Source organism: Prionailurus bengalensis, chromosome A3 (genome assembly GCF_016509475.1).
Source record: "Prionailurus bengalensis isolate Pbe53 chromosome A3, Fcat_Pben_1.1_paternal_pri, whole genome shotgun sequence".
NCBI lineage: Eukaryota > Metazoa > Chordata > Mammalia > Carnivora > Felidae > Prionailurus > Prionailurus bengalensis.
The window spans coordinates 79,042,914-79,070,059 of NC_057354.1; the positions used below are offsets into that span (position 1 = coordinate 79,042,914).

At 39.8% G+C, this 27,146-nt stretch overlaps 2 protein-coding genes and 1 long non-coding RNA gene across 3 annotated transcripts in view; 2 read left to right on the top strand and 1 right to left on the bottom strand.

The window, feature by feature from the left end:
- Positions 1–693: 693 nt before the first annotated feature.
- On the bottom strand, positions 694–21,284 carry LOC122496882. The gene is made up of 3 exons (XR_006300979.1): positions 21,231–21,284; positions 1,297–1,377; positions 694–881 (listed from the first exon to the last, which is right to left on the bottom strand). It is a non-coding gene; the product is annotated as an uncharacterized LOC122496882 (long non-coding RNA).
- Positions 1,047–1,405, top strand: LOC122496881 (ATP synthase membrane subunit K, mitochondrial-like). Its single transcript, XM_043603451.1, has one exon. The coding sequence runs from the start codon at positions 1,102–1,104 to the stop codon at positions 1,276–1,278; it is 177 nt and encodes a 58-aa protein (XP_043459386.1). The 5' UTR covers positions 1,047–1,101; the 3' UTR covers positions 1,279–1,405.
- Positions 21,285–21,504: 220 nt separating the features above from the next.
- REL (REL proto-oncogene, NF-kB subunit) overlaps positions 21,505–27,146 on the top strand; it is a 37,757-nt gene continuing 32,115 nt past the window's right edge. The window contains exon 1 of the mRNA XM_043603450.1: positions 21,505–21,793. Coding sequence (XP_043459385.1) covers positions 21,784–21,793 — 10 coding nt within the window. The 5' untranslated portion in view covers positions 21,505–21,783. The remainder of the gene's footprint in view (positions 21,794–27,146) is intronic.

The following is a 27,146-nucleotide window of genomic DNA, read 5'->3' on the forward strand; positions in this document are numbered from 1 at the left end:
AGCTGAAGTTGGACGCTAAACCGACTGAGCCACCCAGACATCCCTTGGGGTTGTGATTTGAGCCTCACATTGGGTATATATAGAGTTTACTTAAAAAAAAAAAAAAAAAAAAAAAAGGGGCGCCTGGGTGGCGCAGTCGGTTAAGCGTCCGACTTCAGCCAGGTCACGATCTCGCGGTCCGTGAGTTCAAGCCCCGCGTCAGGCTCTGGGCTGATGGCTCAGAGCCTGGAGCCTGTTTCCGATTCTGTATCTCCCTCTCTCTCTGCCCCTCCCCCGTTCATGCTCTGTCTCTCTCTGTCCCAAAAATAAATAAAAAACGTTGAAAAAAAAAAATTTAAAAAAAAAAAAAAAGCTTGCAATTTTCTCCATTGTCTACAAGATAAAACTAAACTACTCCTCCCAGCATTCTAATCCCTCCATTACCAGATTTTAACCTTATTTCTCTGTTTTTTAGTATGTATTTGTATTAGTTAATGTTATGATAGCTGCTATAACAAAGAGACACAAATGGCTCAGAAAAGACAGAGACTCATTCCTTTCTTTTTTTAAGTTTATTTATTTATTTTGAGAGAGACAGCAGGAGCAGGGTAGGGGCAGAGAGAAGTAAAGAGAGAATCCCAAGCAGGCTCTGCACTGCCAGCTGCAGAGCCCAATGCAGGGCTCAAACCCAGAAACCATGAGATCATGACCTGAGCCAAAAGCAAGGGTCAGATGTTTAACTGACTGAGTCACCCAGGCTCAGAAATTCATTCCCCAGAAATTCATTTCTTAATTTAGTGTTTGAGTTCCAGGCTGCTCCATGCAGTCATACAGGGTCCTTCCATCTTGTTTCTCCATTCAACAGGGTTGAATATGGATCACAGGACATCTTCTTTTTAGCCCTTGAAAAGGCAAAAAAGCAGGCTTGCCATCTGAAAGTCTCTGCCTAGGAATGGGTGGGCGCATACTATCTCTACTCAAGGGAAGTTGGAGATACAGCACTATTCAGCAATCATGTATCAAGCTACAGTTAATACAGAAAAAGAAGAGAAGTTGGGCGAGGTAGCTGCATATGTTGAAGGAGCTAACCGGCAGATTGGTGTCTTTTGCAAGATTGACATCATGGCAGATCCAAAAACTGATGACCAATTACATTTCACTGATATCAAAAAATATTTCAACTCTTATACTCTCACAGGTGGAATGAATTCCATACTGGCCACATATGGAGGCATTGCTTTGATGGTCTTATACTTCAAGTTAAGATCTAAAACAACACCAGCTTTGAAAGCAACATAAATGGATTTTAAACTGTACCTCATCTGTTAAGTTCCCAAGCCCAGAGAAGCTAATGTCAATTCATCATCTGGTATTCAATTTGTACAATACATTATGAACCTGGAAAAAAGAAAAGAAGAAAAAAGAAGTCAGCTAGCTCTGTGTGCCACACGCCCTCTGCTTCCATTGTCCTGGTCTCTCCAACACTCAGCTTTTCTTTCCTTCTCTCCTTCTCTTCTCTCCACTTATCCAAATAACATTCACCCTGTTAAAGTATTACCTCCTCTTATACATATTGCAGCCATATTAAAGAATGTCTCAGTAAGCTGAAGGAAGTGGAAATAGTTCCAGGCTCTTTAAAAGTGATTTGTAGATCCTGGTCTTTGCTCTTTATGAAGTGCTTCCTCCCTTACTTTTGTTTTTTACAACTTCTTGAATTCTTGGAAGTGGATTTCAGAAATCTTAAATAACACTCACAGAGTAATAAGTAAAAAGGGGAATGGTGGGGGTGGGAAGAGGGGTTGCCAATAGCACAGGTAGAATCCACTTCTAATGGCTGAGTCCAGCTACCACAACTATTTGTCCTGACTTGAAAGTACTCTAATTGGGACTAGAGTGTAGTCTTGATAAGGCTTGATTTCTTGTAAAATAACCTTGTTGCCTAAATTGATGTAAAACATCTACATAAACTGTGCAACCAAGGGAAGGTAATGCAGATAAAAAGGGTATCAAAGAGAAGCAGTTTGGCAACGTTCATCCAGAGTTATCTGAGGGAAAGACACTGAATCTGATGAACAGGATCATTCTGGTTATTAGAGAAGTGTAAAAATAATTGCTTCTTTACATATATATGTATATATTTTTTTAACTTTTAACTTTTTATTTTTAAGAGAGAAAGAGAGAGAGAGAGAACATGCACAAGTGGTGGAGGGGCAGAGAGAGAGGGAGACACAGAATCTGAAGCAGGCTCCAGGCTCCAAGATGTTACCGCAGAACCTGATGTGAGGCTCGAACCCACTAATCGTGAGATCATGACCTGAGGTGAAATCAGACACTTAACCAACTGAGTCATCCAGGTGCCCCGAATGCTTCTATATGTTGAAGTATTTAGGGAGAAGTGTACCAGTGTAGGGAATTGATTTTGAAATATGTTTTTAAAAAAATAAGGTAGATGAGTGGATGGATAGAGGAATGGAAAAATGGCTAGACAGGTGGTAAGTGTAGTGAAATTTATATTAAGGGTAGAATCTAGTTGGTGAGTGTATAGATGCTCCTTGAAAAATTCTTTCAACTTTGCTGCATGTTGAAAATTTTTATAACAAAATAGGATAGAAACCTGCTAACATTTTTTATATACTTTCCCTGTGTCAGACCCTTTACATTAATGATCCCATTTCATCCTCAGGACAAGCCTGTAAGACAGACACTATATTATTATTAACTCCATCTTATAAATGAGCAAACGAGCACAGAGAGGTTAAGTGACTTGCCTGACATCCCACATTTAAGATGAGGCCAATCTAAGATTTAAATCCAGGTATGTGTTGTTTGCAAAGCCAGATCCCTTGGTTATGGGACAGGGATAAGTCAACAGGCTTTTTTCACAGCCTCCATAAAATATTATTCAAGATTCTATCATTCATTTTTCCTGATTCCTTATCCATGAAGCAGTCTTCCTACTTCCTCCCAAACAACTTGTATCTGGGAAAAGAGTGTCCTATGCCTAGTGGATGAACTACATCTCTGGTCACAAGAAAAGCCTGTGATCAAACTCCAGAGCTGTGTTGGTTCTCAACTGTTAGTGGAAAACAAATGTCATCTATGTGGGGTACTGGGCTTTCATATTCATCACTAAATCAAGCGCCTATCAGTTATGATGTTCACTTGGAAGGGTAGGATGCCACTGCCTTTTGGCCCAGTTGTCCATTTGAACTCTGGTAGGCTACTATTAACCTGGGGCTCCCCTGGTCCCTCCAAGTACTTTCCTTAAACTCATCCAACACCATCCATTGTTTTTCTGGCCCTTCACTATTATCACTTCGGTTTTAAAATTTACTTCTGTGTAGGGGCACTTGGGTGGCTTCAGAAAGTTAAGCATCCAATTCTTGCTTGGTCATGATCACAAAGTTCATGAGTTCGAGCCACACGTCAGGCTCTGTGCTGACAGAGCAGAGCCTGCTTGGGATACTCGCTCTCTCCTCTTTCTCTGCCCCTCCCTGGCTTGTTCTCTCTTTCTTTCTCAAAAATAAATAAATTAACTTTAAAATTTATTTCTCTGTTAGTTGTTACAGTAGCAAGAATATGCCCAACAGTATTATTACAATTTTCATCTACTAAAGGAACTTTTATTTTTGTTGGCATCATAGAGTGATGGCAATAAAATTTATTGCCAACAATACTACTACAATTTGTATGACCTTAAAAAACAAATGTACCAAATGAATATCTCAATATAAAGGTTCTTATAGGGTAAATTGGTTCCCTGCTGTGTCTTGGATTCTTCAGTGGAACACAGTAAGTTGAGTATCAGGGCTTTAGTGAAGAGCAAATCTTGTCAAAGTGAATTTTGAGGGACAGAACTCTTAGGATAGTCAAAGAAAAAACATGGATCCCAGAGCCCTTCCCCTACCTACTAAATCAGAATTTCTGAGAATGGGTGCAAGTAATGTGCACTCCAAACAAGTTCCCCAAGTGATTCTTATGACCACCAAATTTATTTTAAAAAATGTTTTTAATGTTTATTTTTGAGAGAGAGAAAGAGAGAGAGAGAGAGAGAGAGAGAGAGAGAGAGAGAGAGCATGAGAGGAGGAGGGGCAGAGAGAGAGAGAGGGAGACACAGAATCCGAAGAAGGCTCCAGGCTCTGAGCTGTCAGCACAGGCCCTGATGCAGGGCTCGAACCCACAAACCATGAGATGACCTGAGCCAAAGTCAGAAGCTTAAGCAACTGAGCCACCCAGGTGCCCCTTATGACCACCAAATTTAAGATCCACTATTCCAAATGACTTGGGATATTTTGGAAATCTGTGACCAAACTGTTGGTTGTCAAAATGATTTGGGGGCACCCATGGCATTCACTGTGGGGGTGGTTAGAGATGCTAGATGCCCTCTAGGGAGAGTCCAGCACAGCCAACCATCTTCATGATTTCCCAGGGTCTCACCAGATATTCACATTCACATAGGTGAAAAATCTATTATAATAATGTAAGCCTAGAACACAACCCCATTTTACATATAAGCACAAAATATTTTTTGTGTGGTTTTAATATACACTGAATTTCTGAAGAATGCAACTACCATGTTAATCAAAGATTATTTTATTAGAAAACTTTTTGAAAGTTGTAAAATCACAATTCTGACAGCTCACCAGTATAGAACATCAGCATCAGACTGCATGTGCTACACCTACAGTGATTCTATGTCTAGGCATAAACATTTGAAAACTTTAAGTCTTTTAATGTAGTCATACCCAAGTGTGTAAGGAAAAACTCAGTTTTCCTCCCTTACTCTCATACTACTACCAAACTCACAACTTCTGATACCAGGTGTGTGGAATTTTTTGCCCATACCGAACAATTCTCTGTGACACCAGCGAGGGGTCTTATTACATTTAACTCAATTCTGACACTAGCTAATGGAGACAACATGAGATCCCACAGATTTAAGGGCTCAGTCCTATGAGATTGCCCCCACTTCAGATGTCAACTGCAATTAGTAGTTACCCATAACCTCTGTCTGACTTGGCTACAAATCAGAAGTTCCCATGACCTCCTTCCCTTGGATTCAATTACCTGCTAGAACAGTTCACAGAACTTAAGGAAACATTTACTTATGTTTCCCAGTTTATTATGTTATAAAGGATATGACAAAGGATACAGACGAATAGCCGAATGAACAGATACATAGAGCAAGGTATGTGCAATATGGAGCTTCCATGCCTTCTTTAGGCAAGCTACTCTCCTAGAACCTAGATGTGTTCAACAATCTTGAAGCTCTCTGAACCCCATAATATTGGGAATTTTATGGAGACTTCATCAGATAGGCATGACCAATTATCAACTCCATTTCCAGACCCTCTCTCCTCTTTGGAGAGTGGGGGGTGGGGCTGAATATTCCAAGCTTCTAATTGCCACTTGGTCTCTCTGGCGACCACCCCCATCCAGGACCCAACCAAGAGCTCACAGAGTTGACTCATTAAAACAAAAGACATTGCTATCACCCAGGAAATTCCAAGGGATTTATGAGCTCTGTGTCAGAAAATGGGGGTCAGAGACCTATATATACATATTTCCCATTATTCATACCAAACGTTTACATATTGAAGTATTATTTTTTTTATAAATGGCTTTCTTTTTATTTCTCCTTGACATTGTTGTTAGAGCATTATTTTTATTTCTTTGAAAATATACATGTGAGGTAGATTATATCTATGAATTTCACTTCAGGATAGTAAACAGGATGTTACAAATATAAATTATAAAACAGTGGACACTGATCTGATAAGGTGAAGAATCATTGCCCTTGATACTAAAGAACATGCCTTAAACACATAAAATCTTTTTTTAAATAAAACAGCAATCATGAAGTTACATTTTTAAAGAAACAAACAAATCTGGCTAGTAAATGGATGTGTTCTGGGTCTATGATCCAGAAGAATATGAAAGAGAGTGAGAGATAACAAAATGAAGTTGCCTTATAGATTTTGTGTTGTTGTTGAAAGATAAAAAAGATGTCCATTATCAAACTGAATAGATGTGTTTATAGAAAAGTTTCATAATAAAATCAACCACGATGGTCCTCCATAGGCTCAGAAGAGCTATCCAAATGCCAAGTGTATAATATACAACACACTAAAGACCAGACATGGTGGGGCATTTACTAACCCAACCAGGCTCAAGGAAGAAAGGTATTGACTTCTAATCAAGATAATTCATTCAGCAAATATTGAACATCTGCTATATGCCAGCTGCCAGGAATAAGAGAATCACTGCTTTTAAGGATTGATTTTATATTTTAGCAAGGGAGCCAGGCATATGACCAAATAACCATACTTCAGTGTGATAGGATGATAGGTAATATGCTGGTTTTCATGTTGCACATATCTTGGAAGAGGTTGAGAGGATGTGATCACAAGGTGACCCTCAAGCTGAGCAATCAGAGTCTCTTTACCCCTCTCTTGTCCTTGGAATATATGTTCTACTCACCATTCCCACACTAGGAGACATTTCAAGGATGCAGCCTTAAGAGAGTAATGTGTTGTTGAGGCCATCTGGACTTTGTACGTGACTGGGCCTCATTAATGCATTAATATAAACTTTTAAAAATCTGGCAGGTGGGTGTGGAGATCTACTTGTCTTACAGCTGACCAAAACAAATATTGTATGGAAGTTCCCTTGCTTATTAAACCTGCAATTTACCAATCTGGAAAAGTCCCCTTCTTTCTTCTGTCTCTCCTTGTCCTCTGCATATGGGGTCCAGTTTTGAATTTCACCTGGGAAACTCCTGCAGATGCTAACCAAGGACAAAGAAAGAAGAGTCTATCTGGCTAAGGGAATCTGTAAAGCCTTCCTGCAAGCTGAGTCTTAAAGGATGAGTGGAATGAAACAAGTGAAGAAGTCTGTGTTAGGAGGTGGGGAGAAGGGAGATAGGTGATAAGCAGGTGTCAAGGGAAGGCTATGCATGTTGTGTGGCCTTCATGGGGAAAGTTATTCAGAAGTCTATTCAAATATTTAAAAAAATTGAGGTATAACTTATGTAGTGTGAAAGTCTTTACACACCACTATAGCTCAGTTTTTAAATATATGTAATCCATGTGAAAGATATATAAAGCCAGACTCTAAAGTGGTATTGAAATAGGGAAGAGAGCCAAGTGTAAACTGAACTCAACTTTGATTTGTGCAAAGGTAACTGGACATTTTCAATGGAGAAGGGGGAAATAGGGAAGGGAAATGAGCAGTCAGGAGTGTGGAAATTTACAAAAAATGGGAAGGGGCCATCTGTGTTTGTTAACTGGCATTTATTGACGTTAGGCTCCTACCCTGCCACAGAGACTAGGAGACAAGTATCGTGTGGCTAGGTGTCGGCTAGAACAAACAGTAAATACTTTCAGCAGGCTTGTGCTTTCCCAAGCAGCAACCTAAGGGGGCTGAAGTCATCATCCTGGACTTAAGAAGTTAGAAACTTTGCTAGTGTTTGTTCAAGTCTCTTAGCATAAGGGGTGGGCAAAATAATTTGTGCTAAGAGTTGTCATAGTTAAGGGTGCCTGGGTGGCTCAGTCCATTAAGTGTCTGACTCTTGGTTTCCACTCAGGTCATGATCTCATGGTTCATGGGTTCAAGCCCCTTGTCAGGCTCTGTGCTGACAGCGTGGAGCCTGCTTAGGATTCTCTCTCTCTCCCTCTCTCAAAAAAAAGCAAAAAAAAAAAAAAAAAAAAAAAAAAAAAGCCCACCCCACACACACACAAAAAAGCCAAAACAAAACAAAACAAAACCCACAGAACAAAACAAAAAAAAGAGTTGTTATAGGTCAAGACTGAGGGCTTGTTGAAAAGAGGGCTCAGCAGAGGCTGACTACAGTTTGGTCAAGGATTAAGTCTTTATCACCCATCACTCAGATCAAGATATAGAATATATCTAGCAACTCAGAAGGCTCCTTTGGGCCACTTCTCATCAATACCCACCCCAAAGGTACCCAACATTCTGCCCTCCATCACAAAAATTAGTTTTATCTGTTTTTGAACTCAATATACAGACATACGTTGTTTTATTGCTCTTCACTTTATTGTACTTTGCAGAGATTGCAATTTTTACAAACTGAAGGTTTGTGGCAACCCTGCACCAGCCAAGTCTATTGGCACTATTTTTTCAACAGCATTTTCTCACTTCGTGTATTTGTGTCACATTTTGGTAATTCTCACAATATTTCAAATTTTTTCATTACTATTACATTTGTTATGGTGATCTGTGATATTTGATGTTAATTATTTTGGGGCATTGCAAACAGCACCCATAAACGATGGCAAACTTAATCGATACATGTTGTGTATGTTCTGACTGATGCACCGACCAATTGTTCCCCATCTCTCTCTCCTTCCTCAGGGACCCCTATTCCCTGAGACATAGCAATATTGAAACTAGGCCAATTAATAACCCTAAAATGGCTTCTAAGTATTCAAGTGAAAGAATAATCACATGTGTATCACTTTTTTTTATTTTAAGTAAGCTCTATGACTAATGTGGGGCTTGAACTTATCACCCAAGATTAAGTCTCATATTCTACCAACTGAGCCAGCCAAGCACAGCTCACATTTCTCTCACTTTAAATCAAAAGCTAGAGGGGCACCTGAGTGTCTCAGTCAGTTGAGCGTCCAACTCTTGATTTCAGCTCAGGTCATGATCCTGGGGTCGTGGGATTGAGCCCCAAATTGGACTCTGCATTGAGCATGGAGCATTGCTTAAGATTCTCTCTCTCTCTCTCTTTCTGCCCTTCTCCCCCACTCATGCTCTCTCTCTCTCTCTCTCTCAAATAAATCAATCAAAAGCTACAAAAAGGCATGTTAAAAGCTAAAACGAGCCAAAAGCTAGGCCTCCTGCACCAGTTAGCCAAGTTATAAATGCAAAGGAAAAGTTCTTGAAGGAGACGAAAAGTCCTACTGCAGTGAATACACAAATGATAAGACAGTGAAACAGCCTTATTGCTGATATGGAGAAAGTTTTAGTGGTCTTGAGAGATCAAATCAGCCACAACATTTCCTTAAGCCAAAACCTAATCCAGAGCAAGGCCCTAACTTTCTTCAATTCTGTGAAGGCTGAGAGAGGTGAGGGAGCTACAGAAGAAAAGTCTGAAGGTAGCAAAGTTTGGTTCATGAAGTTTAAGGAAAGAGCCATCTCCACAACATAAAAGTGTGAAGTAAAGCAGCAAGTGTTGATGTAGAAGCTGTAACAAGTTATCTAGAAGAGCTAGATAAGATCATTAATGAAGGTGGCTACGCTAAACAACAGACTGTCAATGTGGTCAAACAGTCTTCCATTGGAAAAAGGTAGGACTTTGATAGCTAGAAAGAAGTCAATGTCTGGCTTCAAAGCTTCAAAGGACAGGCTGACTCATTATTAGGATCTAAGGCAACTGGACTTGAAGTTGAAGCCAATGCTCATTTACCATTCCAAAAATCCTAGGGCCCTTAAGAATTATGCTAAATCTACTCTTTCAGTGCTCTGTGAATGGAACCACAAGGCCTGGATGACAGCACATCTGTTTCAAATACAGTTTACTGAATATTTTAAGCCAACTATTGAGACTTACTGCTCAGAGAAAAATGTTCCTGTCAAAATATTACTGCTCATTGACAATGCACATGGTCACTCAAGTGTGCTGATGGAGATGTACGGTGAGATACACATTGTTTTCATGGCTGCTAACATGACATCCATTCTGCAGCCAATGGATCAAGGAGTCATTTTGATTTTTAAAACATATTATTTAAGAAATACATTTTGTGATTTGGTTAGTGTTTTAGTAACATTTCAAGTTTTTTTAAATTTGTTTTATAGACTAAATGTAGGGTTGGTATGAAGCAAAAATCTAATTGTTAAATTTCTCATTTGTGTTTTGTTTTCTTGAATGCTTTTTTTTCAGTTGTTTAAGGAGATTTAAAAATTATTGTACTTTGGTCAAAAAAATAATAAATATATCTTATAAATGTAAAAAAAAGAAATATATTTTGATTCAGTAAAGTTGCAGGATACAAAATTAATATACAGAAATCTGTTGTGTTTGTATATACTGATAACTAGCAGAAAAAGAAATTAAGAAAATAATCCCATTTACAATTGCATCAAAAAGAATAAAATACCTAGGAACATATTTAACCAGGGAGGTGAAAGAAATGATAAGACACTGTTAAAAGAAAGTAAATATACATAAATAAATGGAAACATACACCATATTTATGGATTAGAAGAATTAATATTGTTAAAATGTCCATTCTATTCAAAGCAAGCTACAGGTTCAGTGTAATCCCTATCAAAACACCAGTAGTACTTTTCACAGAACGAGAACAAATAATTCTAAAATTTGTATGGAACTGCAGAAGACCTCAAAGAGCCAAAGCAATATTGAGAAAGAAGAAGAAAGCTGGAAGTATCACAATCTCAGATTTCAAACTATACTACAAAGCCACAGTAATCAAAATAGATGATAATGGCACAAAAATAGATCAATGGAACAGAATAGAGAGCCCAGAGAAAAACCCTCTACATTTATAGAGAGGTTCAATTAATCTATGACAAAGGAGACAAGAATATACAATGGAGAAAAGACAGTCTCTCTAATAAATGGCATTGGTAAAATGCAAAAAAAAAAAAAAAATGAACCTGAACCACTTTCTTATACCATACACAAAAATAAACTCAAAATGGATTAAAGACCTAAATGTAAGACCTGATGCCATAAATCTCCTAAAGGAAAACATCTCTTGGACAATGGCCTCAGCAATATTTTTCTGTGTCTCCTAAGGAAAAAGAAACAAAAGAAAAAATAAACAAGTGGGACTACATCAAACTAAAAAGCATTTGTACAGCAAAGGGAACTATTAACAAAATGAAAAGTCAAGCTACAGAATAGAAGAAGATATTTGCCAATGATAGATCTGATGAGGGGTTAATATCCAAAATATATAAGGAACTCATACAACTGAAAAAAAATCTGATTAATAAATGGGCAGATGGGATACCTGGGTGGCTCAATCAGTTGGCTCAATCAAGCGTCCAACTCTTGATTTCAACTCAGGTCATGATCCCAGGGTCATGGGATCAAGCCCTGTGTTGGGCTCCATGCTGAGCGTGGAGGCTGCTTGATATTCTCTTTCTCTCTCTCTCTCCCTCTGCCCTTCTCCCCAACTTGTACTCTCTCTTTCTAAAATAATTTTTAAAAAATGGACAGAGGATCTGAAAATACATTTTTCCAAAGCAGACATATAGATAGCCAACAGACACATGAAAAGATGCTCAACATCACTAATCATCAGGGAAATGCAAATCAAAGCCACAATGAGATATTACCTCACACCTGTCAGAATGGCTAGTATTGAAAAGACAAGAAATAAGAAGTGTTGGTGAGGATGTGGAGGAAAAGGGACGCTTGGGCACTGTTGGTAGAAATGTAAACTGGCACATCCACTATGGAAAACGGTATGGAGTTTCCTCAAAAACTTAACAATAGAAATATCATCTGATCTAGTAATTCCTCTTCTGGGTCTTATCTGAAGCTAACAAAAACACTAATATGAAAAGATATATGCATTACTATGTTTCTTGCAGCATTATTTACAATAGCCAAGATATGAAAGCAACAATAGAGGAACGGACACAGAAGATGTGGTATAGACAAAGGAGTATTACTAAGACATAAAAAAGAATGAAATCTTGCCATTTGCAACAACATGGGTAGACCTAGAGGGTGTTATGCTAAGCGAACTAAGTCAGAAAAAGACAAACACAATATGATTTCACTTATACATGGAATCTAAAAAGCAAGGCAAATGAACAAACAAAAGCAGAAATAGACTCATAAATACCAGAGGAGAATGGAGTGGGGGCATGGGCAAAATACATAAAGGGGATTAAGAGTTACAAATTTCTAGTTATAAAATAAATAAGTCATGGGGATGAAAACTACAGCATAGGGAATATAGTCAGAAATATTGTGATAACTTGGGGCACCTGGGTGGTTCAGTCAGTTAAGTGTCCAACTCTTGATTTTGGTTCAGGTCATGATCTTAATGGTTCGTGAGACTGAACTCCCCTTGGGGCTTTACACTGACAATGTGGAGCCTGCTTGAGATTCTCTTTCTCCCTCTCTCTCTGCCCCTCCCCTGCTCACACTCACCCTCCCTCAAAATAAATAAAGATTAAAAAAATGTTCATCAACACCAGAATACATAAACTGTGGGCGCCTGAGTGGCTCAGTCAGTTAAGCATCTGACTCTTGATCTCAGCTCAGGTCTTGGTCTGGAGTTGTGAATTTGGGCCCTACATTGGGCTCCACTGTGGGTATGAAGCCTACTTAAAAAAAAAAAAAAAGAATAAACTGTGATATATTCATAAACATGGATTTCTTTCCAATTATGAAAAAAATGTACTACTGCCATATAACAATATAGATAAGTCTTATAGACGAAAAGCCATACACAAAAGAATATATACTATATGACTCCATTTATAGGCATACCTCAGAGATATTATGGATTTGGTTCCAGATGACCACAATAAAGCAAATATTGCAATAAAGTGAGTCAAATGAATTTATCAGTTTCCCAGTGCACATAAAAGTTATGTTTGCACTATGCTATAGTCTATTAAATGTGCAATACCATTATATCTAAAAAAACCAATGTATATACCTGAACTTAAAAATACTTCATTGCTAAAAATACTAACCATCATCAGAACTTTCAGCGAGTTGAAATATTTTTGTTGGTGGAGGGTCTTACTTTGATGTTAATGGCTGCTGACTGATCAGAGTGGTGGTTGCTGAAGGTTGGGGTGGCTGTGGTCATTTCTTAAAACAAAACAGTGAAAGCTTGCCACATTGATGGACTCCTTTTTTTGTGAATGATTTCTCTGTAATGTACAGTGCTATTTGATAGCAAAATGTGAGATCATGACCTGAGATGAAATCAAGTCAGAGTTTTAACTGATTGAGCCACCCAGGTGCCTTGGCATTGTTCTTTTCATTTTAGCCATTCTGATGAAGGTGTAGCAATATTTTATTATGAGTTTTGTACACATTTCCCTTTTGACTGAGCACCTTTTTATATGCTTATTAATTATTTGGCTATTCTCTTTTGTAAACTGACCTGTTGGGGTCTTCTTCCCACTTAAAAAATTGAGTTATCTTTTTCTTACTGATTTGTAGAGTGGATAGGAGTATGTTAGTTGGATCCTATGGGAAGCAGATACCAATATGAAATTATCAATGCGGGGCGCCTGGGTGGCTCAGTCGGTTGAGCGGCCGACTTTGGCTCAGGTCATGATCTCACGGTCCGTGAGTTCGAGCCCCGCATCAGGCTCTGTGCTGACAGCTCAGAGCCTGGAGCCTGTTTCGGATTCTGTGTCTCCCTCTCTCTGACCCTCCCCTGTTCATGCTCTGTCTCTCCCTGTCTCAAAAATAAAAATAAAACGTTAAAAAAAAAAAAAAGAAATGATCAATGCAATTGATGTATTGGGGTAATGCCTATGAAAAATAAAGGGGAGAGAAATAAAGGAATAGGCAGGAAGAGTCTTCAGATGCAGATCTGACACGTGTGAAAAAGGAAAAGGAAGGAGAATTGGGTAGGAATACAATCAGATTGAAGTACATCTCTGAGAAAGTCTTAACCAGTCCAATGAGAAGCTCTAACACAACAGCTCCCCATAGAGAAGTTCTGTACTGGTTGGAGATAGTGAGCCCTTGTCCCACAACTGTGCTTATAACTGGCTAGATGCTTCTAAGGAAATGTGTGTACTTGGCTTGCAAGCTGAGGTAGATCTTTTCTAGAAGTGAAATCTAAGCAAAGTAACTGATGGACACCATAGAATTCTTTACCAGATGTGTGTATTGCAAGTATCTTCTCCTAGTATGTAGCTTGCCTTTTTATTCTTAGTGGCATCTGTTAGTTACTTTTAATTAAGTCCAATTTATCTATCTTTTCTTTGTTATTGCTTTTTGTACATTGTTCAAGAAGTCTTTGCCTTTCTCAAGTTCATGAAGGTATTCTCCTGTTTTCTCCTAGAAGTTTTATCATTTTGCTGTTCACATTAAAGTCTATGATACATTTTATTTTATTTTATTTTATTTTATTTTATTTTATTTTTTTATGGTTTATTTATTTTGGGGGGGGTGCAGAGAGAGAGAGGGGGGAGAGAAACCCAAGCAGACTTCACGCTGTTAGCACAGAGCCTGGCACAGGGTTTGATTCTACAAACAGTGAGACCATGACCTGAGCCGAAATCAGGGGTCAAACACTTAACCAACTGAGCCACCCAGGTCCCCCCATGGTCTATGATCCATTTAAAAAAATATTTTGGGCATGGTGTAAGGTTAGGTTCAGGTTCTATTATTTTCCAGATGACAAATTTTTCCCAGCACTAATGAAAAGACCTCCTTCCCTGCCCCACCCCCCTGCCCCCACCTGCAGTAGAGACTGTTCTAAACAAGTGACTGTATATGTATGGGTCTGTTTCTGGATTTTCTAGTCCAGCCCATTATTCTATTTGTCTAAACTTATGCTAATATCATACTATTTTAATTTCTGTAGTTTTATAATAAATTTGGATAGGTGGTAATGTAGATTCTTCACCTTTATTCTTCGCTATTGGCTTGGCTATTCCAGGACCTTGGCATTTCTCTATATATTTAAGAATCACCTTTTCAATTCCAACAAAAATATGCTGCAGTTTCAATTGGGATTCATTAATTCTATAGACTAATTTGGGGAGAACTGATATTTAAGCAATATTAAGTCTTTCAATCCATGAACATGGCCTGTTTCTGGAGAGGAACTTCTAGGTAGAAGGGAAAGTAAGAACAAAGGCAGATGGACAAGAAAGAGCATAGCTTCTGGGATATGAGAAGCTACAAAGCAGTTCATTGAGGTGTAAAAGTGCAAGGCATGGAATGCAGAAGATGAGGCTGAAGAAAGAGGTCTGATGTGCATTCATACTAAAGACTCAGGTGACAATGGATTTGAATAGGTTTGAATGGCTTTCACAGGGGTTAAAAGTGTAGGCGGGGATAATAGTTAGAAGACATTCCAGGAGTTTAGGTGAGATATAATGAAGAACATTGACAATGGCAATCAAAGTGGGAAAGAAATGGATTCATATTTTATTGGTAAAATCTGCAGTACTTGGTGACGGGATGTTGTAGGGTAGATGGGAGATGGTGAGAGTCAGAGATGGCTCCCAAGTTTCTAACCTGTGTCTGAGTAGATGGCGATACAAAGAATATGGGAGTAACAGTAAACCTGAGAGAGAAATGGTGAGTAGGTTGAGGTTGGCATGCCGATAGGGCTCCCAGTGAAGTGTCTGGAAGACAACTGGATACATATGGTCCTGGAATCATAGGTAAAATCATGAGAATCAGTCAGATCACACAGGGAGTATGTGTGGGTTGAGGAATATTAAGCATCCTTCCCTCATATTCTCAGTGAAACTTAAATTTTCCTAATTCTTTGTCTTCTTTTTCAAGACAATATTGCCCATTGATCTTCCCTGGGTTAAAAATCATATAAAGGGGTGCCTGGGTGGCTCAGTTGGTTAAGCATCCAAATCTTAATTTTGGCTCAGGCCATGATCTCACAGTCCTGAGATCAAGCCCTGCATTGGGCTCCATGCTAGATGTGGAACCTGCTTCAGATTCTCTCTCCTTCTCCCTCTGCCCCTCTCCCCCACTTTCTCTCTCTCTCAAAAACAAACAAAAACCATATAAGAAATAGTGTTTACTGGTCTGACATTATGTTTATGACCACAAGTTTCAAATGGTCATTCAGTACAGCAGAAATGCCTTCTAAAGTTCCACTCTCAGAGACCATGTTTTTGGCTTCTCCTTTTCCTCCAACTTTCTATTCTCTCCTTGCCCTCTACTCTCAGTTGAATTTTACCTCATAATTTACTTTAAAAAAAGGGGGGGGGAGCAATTTGACTACCTTATTTATTTATTTATTTATTTATTTTTAATTTTTTTTAATGTTTATTTATTTTTGAGACAGAGAGAGACAGAGCATGAACGGGGGAGGGGCAGAGAGAGAGGGAGACACAGAATCCGAAACAGGCTCCAGGCTCTGAGCTGTCAGCACAGAGCCCGACACAGGGCTTGAACTCATGAACCAGGAGATCATGACCTGAGTCACCGACTGAGCCACCCAGGCACCCCTGACTACCTCATTTTTATACTATCAAGTGTACCAGGTTCTCTGCATCCTCTCTGCCTTCCTTCTTATTACCACAGAGGAGTCCCCATTCCAATCTACAGCCAACCCTGTACATCTGTCCTCTACATTTCACCCTTTTTCCCTGCCTCACTCATTAGCCCCCTTCTCTCTATCATCAATTTCTCCTTTGCTGCCAACTCCCTTTCATCTTTATACAAATATGCCTTAATATCACTCTCTATAAACAAAACAAATCTTCAGTGCCAGAGACTGCTAGTGCTCACTGATACTCATTTTCTTTTCTTCTTCCCGAGCATATAGCTAAATGCTATTTCTCAAATTCTATTTTTCAGCCTCCTTGTGGAGGGCGTACAGAAAGTAAATTGTGACTTAGTAATGTACTCAGCTTTCAGGCCTGGCCCATAAAAATCTCCCATATATGATCCTCTACTCTCTTTTCTTTTCTAGGCTGATTTTGAAGGCCACATGTTGATGCTACAAGACCGAAGGCATCTTCCAGATTACTCCTGGAAGAAAGCCACTCAACTCACACTGGACTGTGACTTGAATAATAAACAAACGTCAATTGTGTTAACATGTTGAAATTGTGGTTGTGAGTGACAGCCCTTAGCCTCATATAGTTCTGCATTCCCCCTTCAGTTATTGCCTCATTTCTGTTTCCTTTAACACTCTTGAAAGGGTTGTCTATACTCCTTGTTTTCATCATTCTCCTCAACCTCCTCAAATTCAGCTTTCATCCCCACCATTCCATTGACATGGCTCTTATCAAGGCCATTAATGACCTTCATCTTGCCAAATCCAAGGTCCTTTCTTTATTCTATCTTTTTCAATCTCTCAGCATCATTTAACACAGCTGACCATCTCCATTCTTTCTGAAACACCCTCTGGGACACCATAGTCTCTTGGTTTTCCTCCTGCTTCACTGGCAGTTCCTTCTTCTCTACCAGTTCTCTAAGAATTTAAGGATCCCAGGGTTCTTTTTCATATTTTTTCCCCTCTATCTACGCTTTATGTTTAGGTAGTCTTATCCCAAATGAAATGCCACTGATTTCCAAATCTTTATTTCTAGCCCTGACCTTTTCCCTTAGCTTTTGTTCTGTATATTCCACTGTCTACTGGGATGTCTACTACGCATCTGTAACTTAACATGTCAAAAACACAACTCCTGATTTTCCCTCTCAAACCTCTTTCTTTACTAGCCTTCCTTTTTACCTGGTTGCTTAAACCAAAAATGTGGGAGGGGTGCCTGGGTGGCTCAGTCGGTTAAGCATCCGACTTCAGCTCAGGTCATGATCTTGCAGTCTGTGGATTTGAGCCTGGAGCCTGCTTTAGATTCTGTGTCTCCTTCTCTCTCTGACCCTCCCCTGTTCATGCTCTCTTTCTCTTTCTCTCTCTCTCTCGGAAATAAAAAAATATAAACATTAAAAACAATTTTTCTTTTAAATGTGAGAATTGCCCTTGTTTACTTTTCTCCCTACTCCTCCCTACATCCAATCCATCATCAAGTCCTTCCACCTCGGTCATCAAAATAGCTTACTAAATTTGACTTCTTTTCGCTATCTCCTCTGCTAAGACACTAATCCAAAGCACTTCTTTCATTTAAACTATTCCAACAGCCCCTAGTTAGTGTTCACTAAGTTTAACATGTCAGCCTGAGTAAACATCTCAAAATGTATTCATAAATCAATCACACACTTAACACTCTCCAATAGCTTTCTGTGTGCTACTGGAATTAAACCTCATCTTCCTTATCATGGTCTACAAAGTCCTAGAGGATCTGGCCCCTGCTTACCTCTTCAACCTCATTCTGTTTGCGTTAGTCCTCCTGGCCTTCTCTCCATCCCTCAGGTAAGCTCTTACCAATCTCCAGGATTTGGTACTTGCTATTCCTCTGACTGGAATGTTCTTTCCCTGAATCTTCCTGTGGATACCTCTTTCTGATCACTTAGGACTCAGCTCAAATGTCACGTCTTCAGAGCATCCCCATCCTCAGTCATATACTATCCCATTGCTTTATTTTCTTTACAGCAACAAAAAAACAAAATACCTTCATAATAGTATTTTAAAGGATCTTTTTTGATAATATGCTCGATGTCTTTCATGTGGGCCATAGCTGCATGAAGGCAGATGCTCTGTCTTCTTTCTTAGTGTGTCACCACCTAAAGAGTACCTGGCACAGAGTAGATATTTGTTGAACTGAATGAACAGTATCAACAACTGGGTGCCTTCGAGGAAAACTAGCATGCGCTATTCTCTTCTGTAAGTTCCAATAACTAGCTGCCTATCATCTTTACAGTAATAAGCTCTTTTTTCTCAGCATAAGTCCCCTCAAAATCAAAATTACTACTTACCTTTGTTGTTTTTTAGTCCATCCATCACCTTGTCTTGCAATCTTTCTATCTTAAAAAATTAAGTGAGGGCACCTGGGTGGTTCAGTTGGTTGAGCATCCGACTCTTTGATTTCAGCTCAGGTCATGATCCCAGGGTGGTGGGATCCAGCCCCACATCAGGCTCTGCCCTAAGTGTGGAGCCTGCTTGGGATTCTCTCTATCCCTGTCTCTCTCCCTCCCTCTGCCCCTCTCCCCTCCTCGTGTGCACTCTCTCTCTCCCTCACTCTAAAATTAAAAAAATAGGGGCACTTGGGTGGCTCAGTCAGTTGAGTGTCTGACTTTAGCTCAGGTCATGATCTCAGGGCTCTCTGGAGCCCCACATCAGGCTCAGTGCTGACAGCTTAGAGCCTGGAGCCTGCTTCAGATTCTGTGTCTCCCTCTCTCTCTGCCCCTCCCGCCCTCAAAAATAAACATTAAAAACTTTTTCTAAATAAAAAAATAAATAAATGTATCCTGTACAACTAAAATATTTTCCCTTTTCAGATATGGACTGAACCTTTCAAAAGAGGGTTCCACTACTTTAAAAAAATGTGAAAGGGTTAAAACAAATCTTTAGGAAGGTAAGATAATAAAACCCATAGCTTAGTCATATGACAAATTAAAAAAGCCCTGGAAATAAATATAAACATGCTGTCCTATTAATGAGGAGATTTAAATAAGTCAGTCTTTGAAAAATAAAAGATAACAATTAGTTCAAAATTCTATAGTTGTTACTAAATCTCCTTAGGTACAACTTGTGAGTTTACAGATTGGAGTGGTTTTAGAACTGGTCCTAAGTACTGCAACTGGGACAGATTCTGTTCGGTCCAGAACTCTTCAGTAGACAAACATTATTATCCTCTATTAAGTTCAAGAGGCACCTAAAACCAATCAATTTCTGAAGGTGGAATATAAACAAATAGACACAAAATATTTTCCCTTCCTATTTGTCATTCACCTTCCTAATGAATTCTTAAACATCTGTGCTCAGTTCTCCCTTACAGTTCCGATATTGGGGGTTGTAAGGTTAACTTCGTCTAAAAACTAAATTTAAAAATTTCCCTGGTACCAAAATGGACAAGAAATCTCACCTCCTTTCTTTTTACTCAGCAATTCCTTTAGAAAAATCAAAATTACAAATGATGTCTTTGAGATGTATGTATACCTTTTAAAAAGCTAAATAAGCCTCTTGCCAGTTTTGAATCCCTCTAAGGTCTTTCTTAGGGGCCTTGAAATTACCTCTTTGAAACGCAAGCACCAAGGAGGACCCTGTCCCACCTCTTGGTCTTTGTGGGATTTTAAACCCCAGCTGTTGGCTTCCAGATGTAACTTCGTATTATTTTTTTCCTTTGGATAAAGACAGCAGGTCGGTGGTGGATTATATCTGCCTGGCTACATAAACAAATGAGGGTTGTTGTGTCTTTCTTTTGTTTTTTTTTTTTTTTGTGGGGTTTTTTTTTTTTGTCTTTACAGTCTCTTTAGTGCATCACATGCTTTAATGCTTATTCAATAATAAAATTGTTTCATTCTTTCCTACTTTTAGCAGAGAGGATATTATGGAGTTGGTAGATTTTATTTTTTTTATTTATTATTTTTATTTGTGCGAGAGATCGAGTGATCGAGAAAGCGAGAGAGCGAGAGAGCGAGGTAGAGATCACCCAAGCGTGGGAGAGGAGCAGAGGGAGAGAGAGAATCTTGAGCAGGCTACACGCTCAGAGCAGAGGTCAACAAGGGGCTCAATCTCACGACCCTGGGATCATGACCTGCGCCAAAACAAGAGTCAGAGGCTCAAGGGACTGAGCCACTCAGGTGTACCTGGAGATTTTATTTTTAATGATTTCCCCAACTGGGTCCTCCAGTTTCAGCACTTGTATAGCTGGCTGATAATCCCCATGCCCCCTCCACACTCGTCTTAGGCAGTAAGGTATAGTGCAAAGACCACGGAATCAGACAACCCTGGGTTTAACCTGTGCTTTTCATTTTACCAGAACCTAACTTCTCTGAAGTATTACTTCTTTTTTTCTCTGAAGTATTACTTAACTTCTCTGAACCCCTATTAACCTCATTTACAAAATTAGGACAATAATACGTTTTAAATGAGGTAAATAAACGGACACACAAGGAGGTTCTTAGCACTCGAACGAAACAGAGTTATACCACACTGCCTCCACACACTAAACGTGTGTTTCACTCCCCCTCTCCTCGTGGGTATCTGTCAAATCCCAGGATAGAGTTTACCTCACTAATCTCGAGCACACTGCGTTAAGAGGCAACGAACTCGCAGTGAGGATCTTAACAGCTGAAAAAGTTTTAGTAGGTAAAGCTGACAGAGCCCTCGCAATTCAAACGGAATGGAGGAAAATCAGGTTGCGGGGGTCCCCAAATGCAAATACGTGAATTACAAATGAATACAGGCGACAGCGCTTCCGCACTTCCTCTCCAAGGCTCATCAGCACACCGCCCGCCGACGCGGGGGCGAAGATTTGCATGTGCGAAGTTGGAAAGAGGCGGGGAACCACCCATCGAAAACCCCGGCCGCCGTCCCCCGGGGCCCCGGAGAGCCAGCCCCACTTCACCGCCCGGCCCGCCCCCAAGTGCTCCGGTGCGGCCGGCCCCCTGGACGTCACCGCACCTTCCCACCCTCTTCTGAACTTTAAACCACGCGCCTCAGAACAACCTGGAGGAGGGGGATTTCTTCCGAGCCGGCAGCTTTAGCACGATCAGTACAGTCACCGCCCTGCTCCCAGCGTTCCCCGCGCTCCCGAAGATCCCGCCTCCCACTGTCCAGACCCAGTCTCAAAGCCCTCGGCTGCAGGGGGCGGGGCGCGGGGTAGGGGCGGGGCGGAGCGCGGGCCTCCGGGACGCCCCGCCTCTCCGCCCCCGGGGCAGGCGGCGGTGCGGGGGTGGGGGGGGGGTCTACGTCAGCCGCGGGAAATCCCCTCTACTAGCTGCCCGCCCCTCGGCCTGGCCGGCCTGGGGCTCTGGCGGCGCTCCGCCCCCTACCCCTGGCTATCGGGCGACTCTGGGTGATCGCAACGCGAGAATTAAGGGGGTGGGAAGGTGTAAGCCGCAAACTCCGAGGAGGGCGGGAAGGAGGAGGAGGCCCCGGGGGGTGATCAGGGGAACAGGGGGTCCGGTCGGCAGAGTCCGTCGGCCGCCGGACCGACGCGGGCTGATCGCGGAGGTCTCGGGTCTGGACGCTTGGAGCGGGCGGCGCGGTGAGCGGAGCCATGGCCTCCGGTGAGTGTTCCAGGCGCGGGTCCGGACCGGGGGAAGGAGCTCCTCCGGACGTCCGAGTTTCGGGGGTCCCAGTTTTGGTTGTGCGCGTTATGTCTTTAAAATCGTCTCATCTGGCAAATTGTCAGCCTTTAACAAGTTCCCCGGTTCAAGGTTTGCGTGCGAAATCAAAGTCACGCTCTGTAATTTGATGCCAACGATTTGATTTTTAGGATTAGGGAAGTAACAATTACCTAAATAAAGGAGGACGGATAGTTCTCGTATTTAGAAGTTGTTTTATGTCGAAATGGTGGTGTTATATTTTAGAACAGGAATGAAGAAGCTTCAGACCTCAGGAGTGCGCTACTTTTTTTTTAAAGTTTAATTTCATCAAGTGCCGAGAGGTGATCACTGATGTGTTGACAGTTGTACAAAATGTGGTGCGGCTTTAAAAGTCACCAGTGGTATCCCAACAGCTTTTAAGTGGAAACGTTGCTTGAACAAAGTGGATAGTTTCTACTCTAAAGCGCGTACTTTCTGTTTTACGGAAAAGTCATTTTTTTTCTTTATTGGAAAGGAGTATTAAAACACCGGTGCTTTTAAAATAGGAGCAGGAATGAAAACTGTGCATCACTAATGTAGAAACTGATTTTCAGTTAATAGATGCGTCCATTTCTTGCTTTGGAGGGAAACGGCTTTATCAAAAAACAGGTTAGAGGACAGGGGAGGGAGTCTCAAGTATTCCCTCAAGTAGCCGTGGTTTAGATCTGTTTGTAACCTAAAGGGAAGTAAATCGAGTAGATTGTTCCAGTTGGACCTTTACAGGATGCTGGCAAGGTTCATGAGGACGTTTCCCGGCAGAGGGAGCAGCTTGAGCAAGGCTGGGAGGCCTTATCGATAGTATTAAGTTAGCGCTGTACTAAGTGGCAGAAGAGGGGACCTTGTTTTTGCTTGACCCGCGTCCTCCCAAGTCCCTGATTCAGTGACCCTCAGAAGGTTGATATCTAGCAGAGAAGAGGAAGTAGAAAGCATTAAAGGATTTTTTTTAAGGGTTGAGCAGAACAATGCCATAGCTACTGCTGTAGGCCGAAAAGGAAATTGGGGTGGTTCACATGACATTTGATTTCACTTTGTCTGTGGTTTTCATGTGAGAATACAAGTGTAGTTTAAAATATTTCAACTTTCTCTTTACCCACTTCAGTGACCCCAAACTTTAAGATAATTTTGTAAATTTATAACTTCAAAGCACATTTAGAATGAAAATGCAAAGATGATCTGAAATATTTGGCTAATTTATTATTGGTTACCAGAAAGATTTTGTGTGAAAGTAGTAAAGGTGAGCATTATAAATAAAAAAGGTCAGACTGCTGTCAACTTACACAAAATTCGTTAATATGTGGCTTGAATACAATACTTCTAATTACTTTACAAGGGAGAAAAGAACCATTTACACAGAGGGTAGCGTAAGCCCCACAGCATTCAGGAAGACGATACAATTTGAATTTGTTTAATGGCACTGTATTTTGTGCTGTTGTGAGAGCTGATTCCCTAAATTGAAGGGGAAGAAATTTAAAGGAATAGAAAGCTGTAGAGCAGTTATCTCTTTTTTTGTTTTCGTTTGTTTTCTGTTTTTTTGTTTTTTGTTTTTTGCCTTTTCTGGAGTTGCATTAAAATGGGACTATTTAAAATATAACAAGTTATTTGGGGTGCCTGGATGACTCAGTTGGCTAAGCGTCCAACTTCCGCTCAGGTCATGATCTCACGGTTGGTGGGTTCTAGCCCCTCGTTGGGCTCTGTGCTGACATTTCAGAGCCTGAAACCTGCTTCGAATTCTGTGTCTCCCTCTCTCCCTCTGCTCCTCCCCTCACTAGTACTCTTTCTCTCAAAAATAAATAAATTAAGTAAATAAATAAAAATAAAATATAACAAGTTATTTAAATTGGAATTCAGTTGTTTGAAAACTGCCAAGGAAATTTTTAAAAAGGAGTCTGGGTATATTTTCCTTAATCACCTGTAAAGGCCTTGGAGAAAAAGATGCAATAATTACAAATTCTTTTCCTGTTTTGAAACAGTAATTGAACCGAAAGAGTAATAGGAGAAAAATTTTTGCTTAGTTTATCTTTGTTTAGTTTAGATTATTTGTAGTAAGGTAGTATTGGAACCTCAAAAAGTATTTTTATTGATTACCAAGCACTTTAGACCATGTCTTTATTTCTCACCGGATGTCATATGTAAATAGGTATGGGTAGTTGCATATGTTATCTGTATCACGTAAAAGTAGGAGATCATAATCTCATAGGCAAAATTATATAAGTACCATGAGTAACTGGGACTTTGATATGTTTATGATTCTAAATTTTGTTCAGGTAAATTACCAAATTAATTATTTAGGATTTCACAGATCAGGTTCTATTAAGTTGTCTTTATTGCTTGTTTGTTTGTTTGTTTGCGTGTTTTTAACACGTTGATTTTTCTGTCTTTTGGCACAATTAATTAGAACAGGTATTGCTAAGAAGAATGTTCCTTGTCCACTTAGGGTATGCGTAGGCAGTCATTACTCTTGTATATTTATGATTCTGTTTTGCTTAACATAAGCAAAATTAGCTATTTTATGTCTGAACCTAAGGCTTCTCATTGTTCCAGTAGAAAGTACGGAATGCTCTTATGCACACCTAGGTCTGTTTCCTAATAAGCAGTACTGTCTTTGGTAAAATATGTTTTAATATTTAGATAATTGATTTTTATTCACAGTTTTCTTAAGTATAGTTCTGTTGTGTCATACAATAGGAAGTACATGAAGAAGTTGTTTTTGTAAGCCACAATACTTCCAACTCTGTGGTGTGAGTTTCAAGAGAACTATAAGTATTTCTCTTGAGTAAGGGGAAAAAAATCAGTGTAGGTATGATGCAACTTAATCTTTAACGATAAAGCTGGAAGCTGGAATTGGCAACTAAAGCAAATGACTTTTTTAAGTAGAAGACTGCACACTGTAAACACAAAGGCTGTTTCAGACTTGCCACCCATGAAAACGTAGAGACAATAGTGGTATGAAAGAATGAAGGTGCTGACAGAATGAAGTGGTATGATAGAGTGAAGGCACTGAGTGAGTGAAATGGCTAGGGAGGAATCATGATGAATCATAATTGGTACCATCTGTGGTGTGTGTAGTATCTTTCCCAAATACAACTTAGGAGGCTCAGCATTTCCTTTTGTCCTGTCCTTCTCTCATCTGCGTTCTCTGCAAAGGATTGTGTTTGTAGGCACATGACCCAAATACTTGGGACACAAGTATGTCCCAAATACTTGCATGGGACATACTTATACTAAAAACCAGTCAATATTTGTTTAATACTTTTTAAAATTGGCATCCTGTAATGTTTAGTTTTAAATTTGGCAGGCTTTTTAAAAAAATATATTTATTTATTTATTTATTTTGAAAAAGAGCATGCGCGCACAAGCGGTGTAAGGGGCAGAGAGTGAAGATACAGAAATCCCAAGCAGGCTCAGTGCTGTCAGCACAGAGCCCATCCGTGGGGTTTGATCCCACATACTGTGAGATCATGACCTGAGCGGAAACGAAGAGTCAGTCGCTTAACTGATTGAGTCACCTAGGTGCCCCTAAATCTGGCAGTCTTAATCAAGACAGGTGATTTGGTATTGCCATTTATTTTCAATTTAGTTAAATACCTGAGTAATCTGGGACAGATTTTAAATATTTCTCTACTTTTTCATCCCAGAAGCTAAAATTTTTTTCGAAATCCTCCCCGCCCCCCAACACAGTGAAATCTCTAGCACTTACAACTCTTACATCTTTTATTTACCTTATGCTGCATACATCAGTCAAATACACATCCAAAACTTTCCTTACTTGGATTCTTAAGGCCCATTTCCGAGTCAGCCTCAGATATTGGAATAAATCTGGACTTTAGCCCATAATGAAGCTGGTTTTATTCCAGTTCTGCTACTCTGTGAGATAAAAATGAGAGAATAATAATTATAAAGGCTTGTTTTTAGGAACCCATAAATACCCATCAGTGTTAGTTTTCTTATGTAGTGGAGCTGTTTGGGGACCCAGACCTCTAGGAAATGGGACTTTCTAGAGATAGTTTGAGTATCCTGACATTCTAGAATTCTGTGAAACCTTAAAAACTTACAATAATAGGCTAGAACAGATGCTAGATAGAAAATAGTCTTTCAAGAATATATAAGACTACCCATTTACTTTTAAACAATTTGAAATGGTTTTCTGTATTTTTAAACTAGGGGAGAAGAATTTAACAGTGATGTTTGGAGGCAGTGTATCTTTTCTCTGTTGTCCACTTAAATGATACTGAACATTCTGAAAAGAAAGTAAATAAAAAATTTCTTAGTAGATAAACTGTCCTTTTGCTAATGATTGATATAACTTATCCTTCATTTGATTTCTTTTGCACCTTCTGTGTTATTCTCTTTCTATCCTGTGGGAATAGGCTTAAGTTTTCTTTGCCCCTTTGTTAACTGAATGCCATTCTATGTGAGAAATGGTAACTCTAAATTTTGATCATAATTAGGAAGAAACGGAAAAGCTCACGTGTGTCTTAAGGTAGAGAAGATTATCACCACAATTCAGTTGGGTTCCTAGGTTTGAGGAATGACAAATCTTTTCTTTTTCTCCAAAGTGAGTGAAGGTGATATTTAGAAAAGTGTATATTGTTAGCTCCATTTCCTCCTTTGACTCTCAGGCAGTCTGTTATCCATTACTTCTGTAAGAGAGATGCGGTCTGTAGTCAGTTATTCTCAGCTGTGGTGTTGACATTTTAGTGTGTTATCATTTGCTTGCTGTATTGTAACGAGTCTTACGAAAACTTACGAGTTTTGCAAACAGTTTACCTTTTAAATAGATCGCTGTGATTGGAGACCATCCCATCATAATGCCTTTTTCCCTTGCTTATATTTGGCTAAGCTTCTTAGACTGGGAGAGAAAGAAGACTTAGAAGTTGTCAGAATTCCTCTGCCTAGTTTGTCTATCACCCAGCTCATACTTGTATATGAATTTTTGGACTGCTCTCTAGATATGTGCATTGTTTCTGCTTCTTTATGTTTTAGGGCAGTGGTTCTTAATCAGTAGTGTGTTAGAATGGTTTGGAAGGCTTTTTCAGAAATATGTTGGGGCTTTAAAGATTTCTGTTTCTATTCAGATCACAGGTGGGATCAGGGCGTGTATGTTTTTTGAAAAAGCTTCCTAGGTAATTCTGATACATACCCCCACTCTGAACTCTGTTCCAGGAATTTCATTGGATCTAAATACTGACTTCCCTATACCAAGATGCATTATTAAATTAATTCTTAAATTAAGTTGCATTTATTTTAGGTTATTTGCTGTAATCAGTTATTGTGA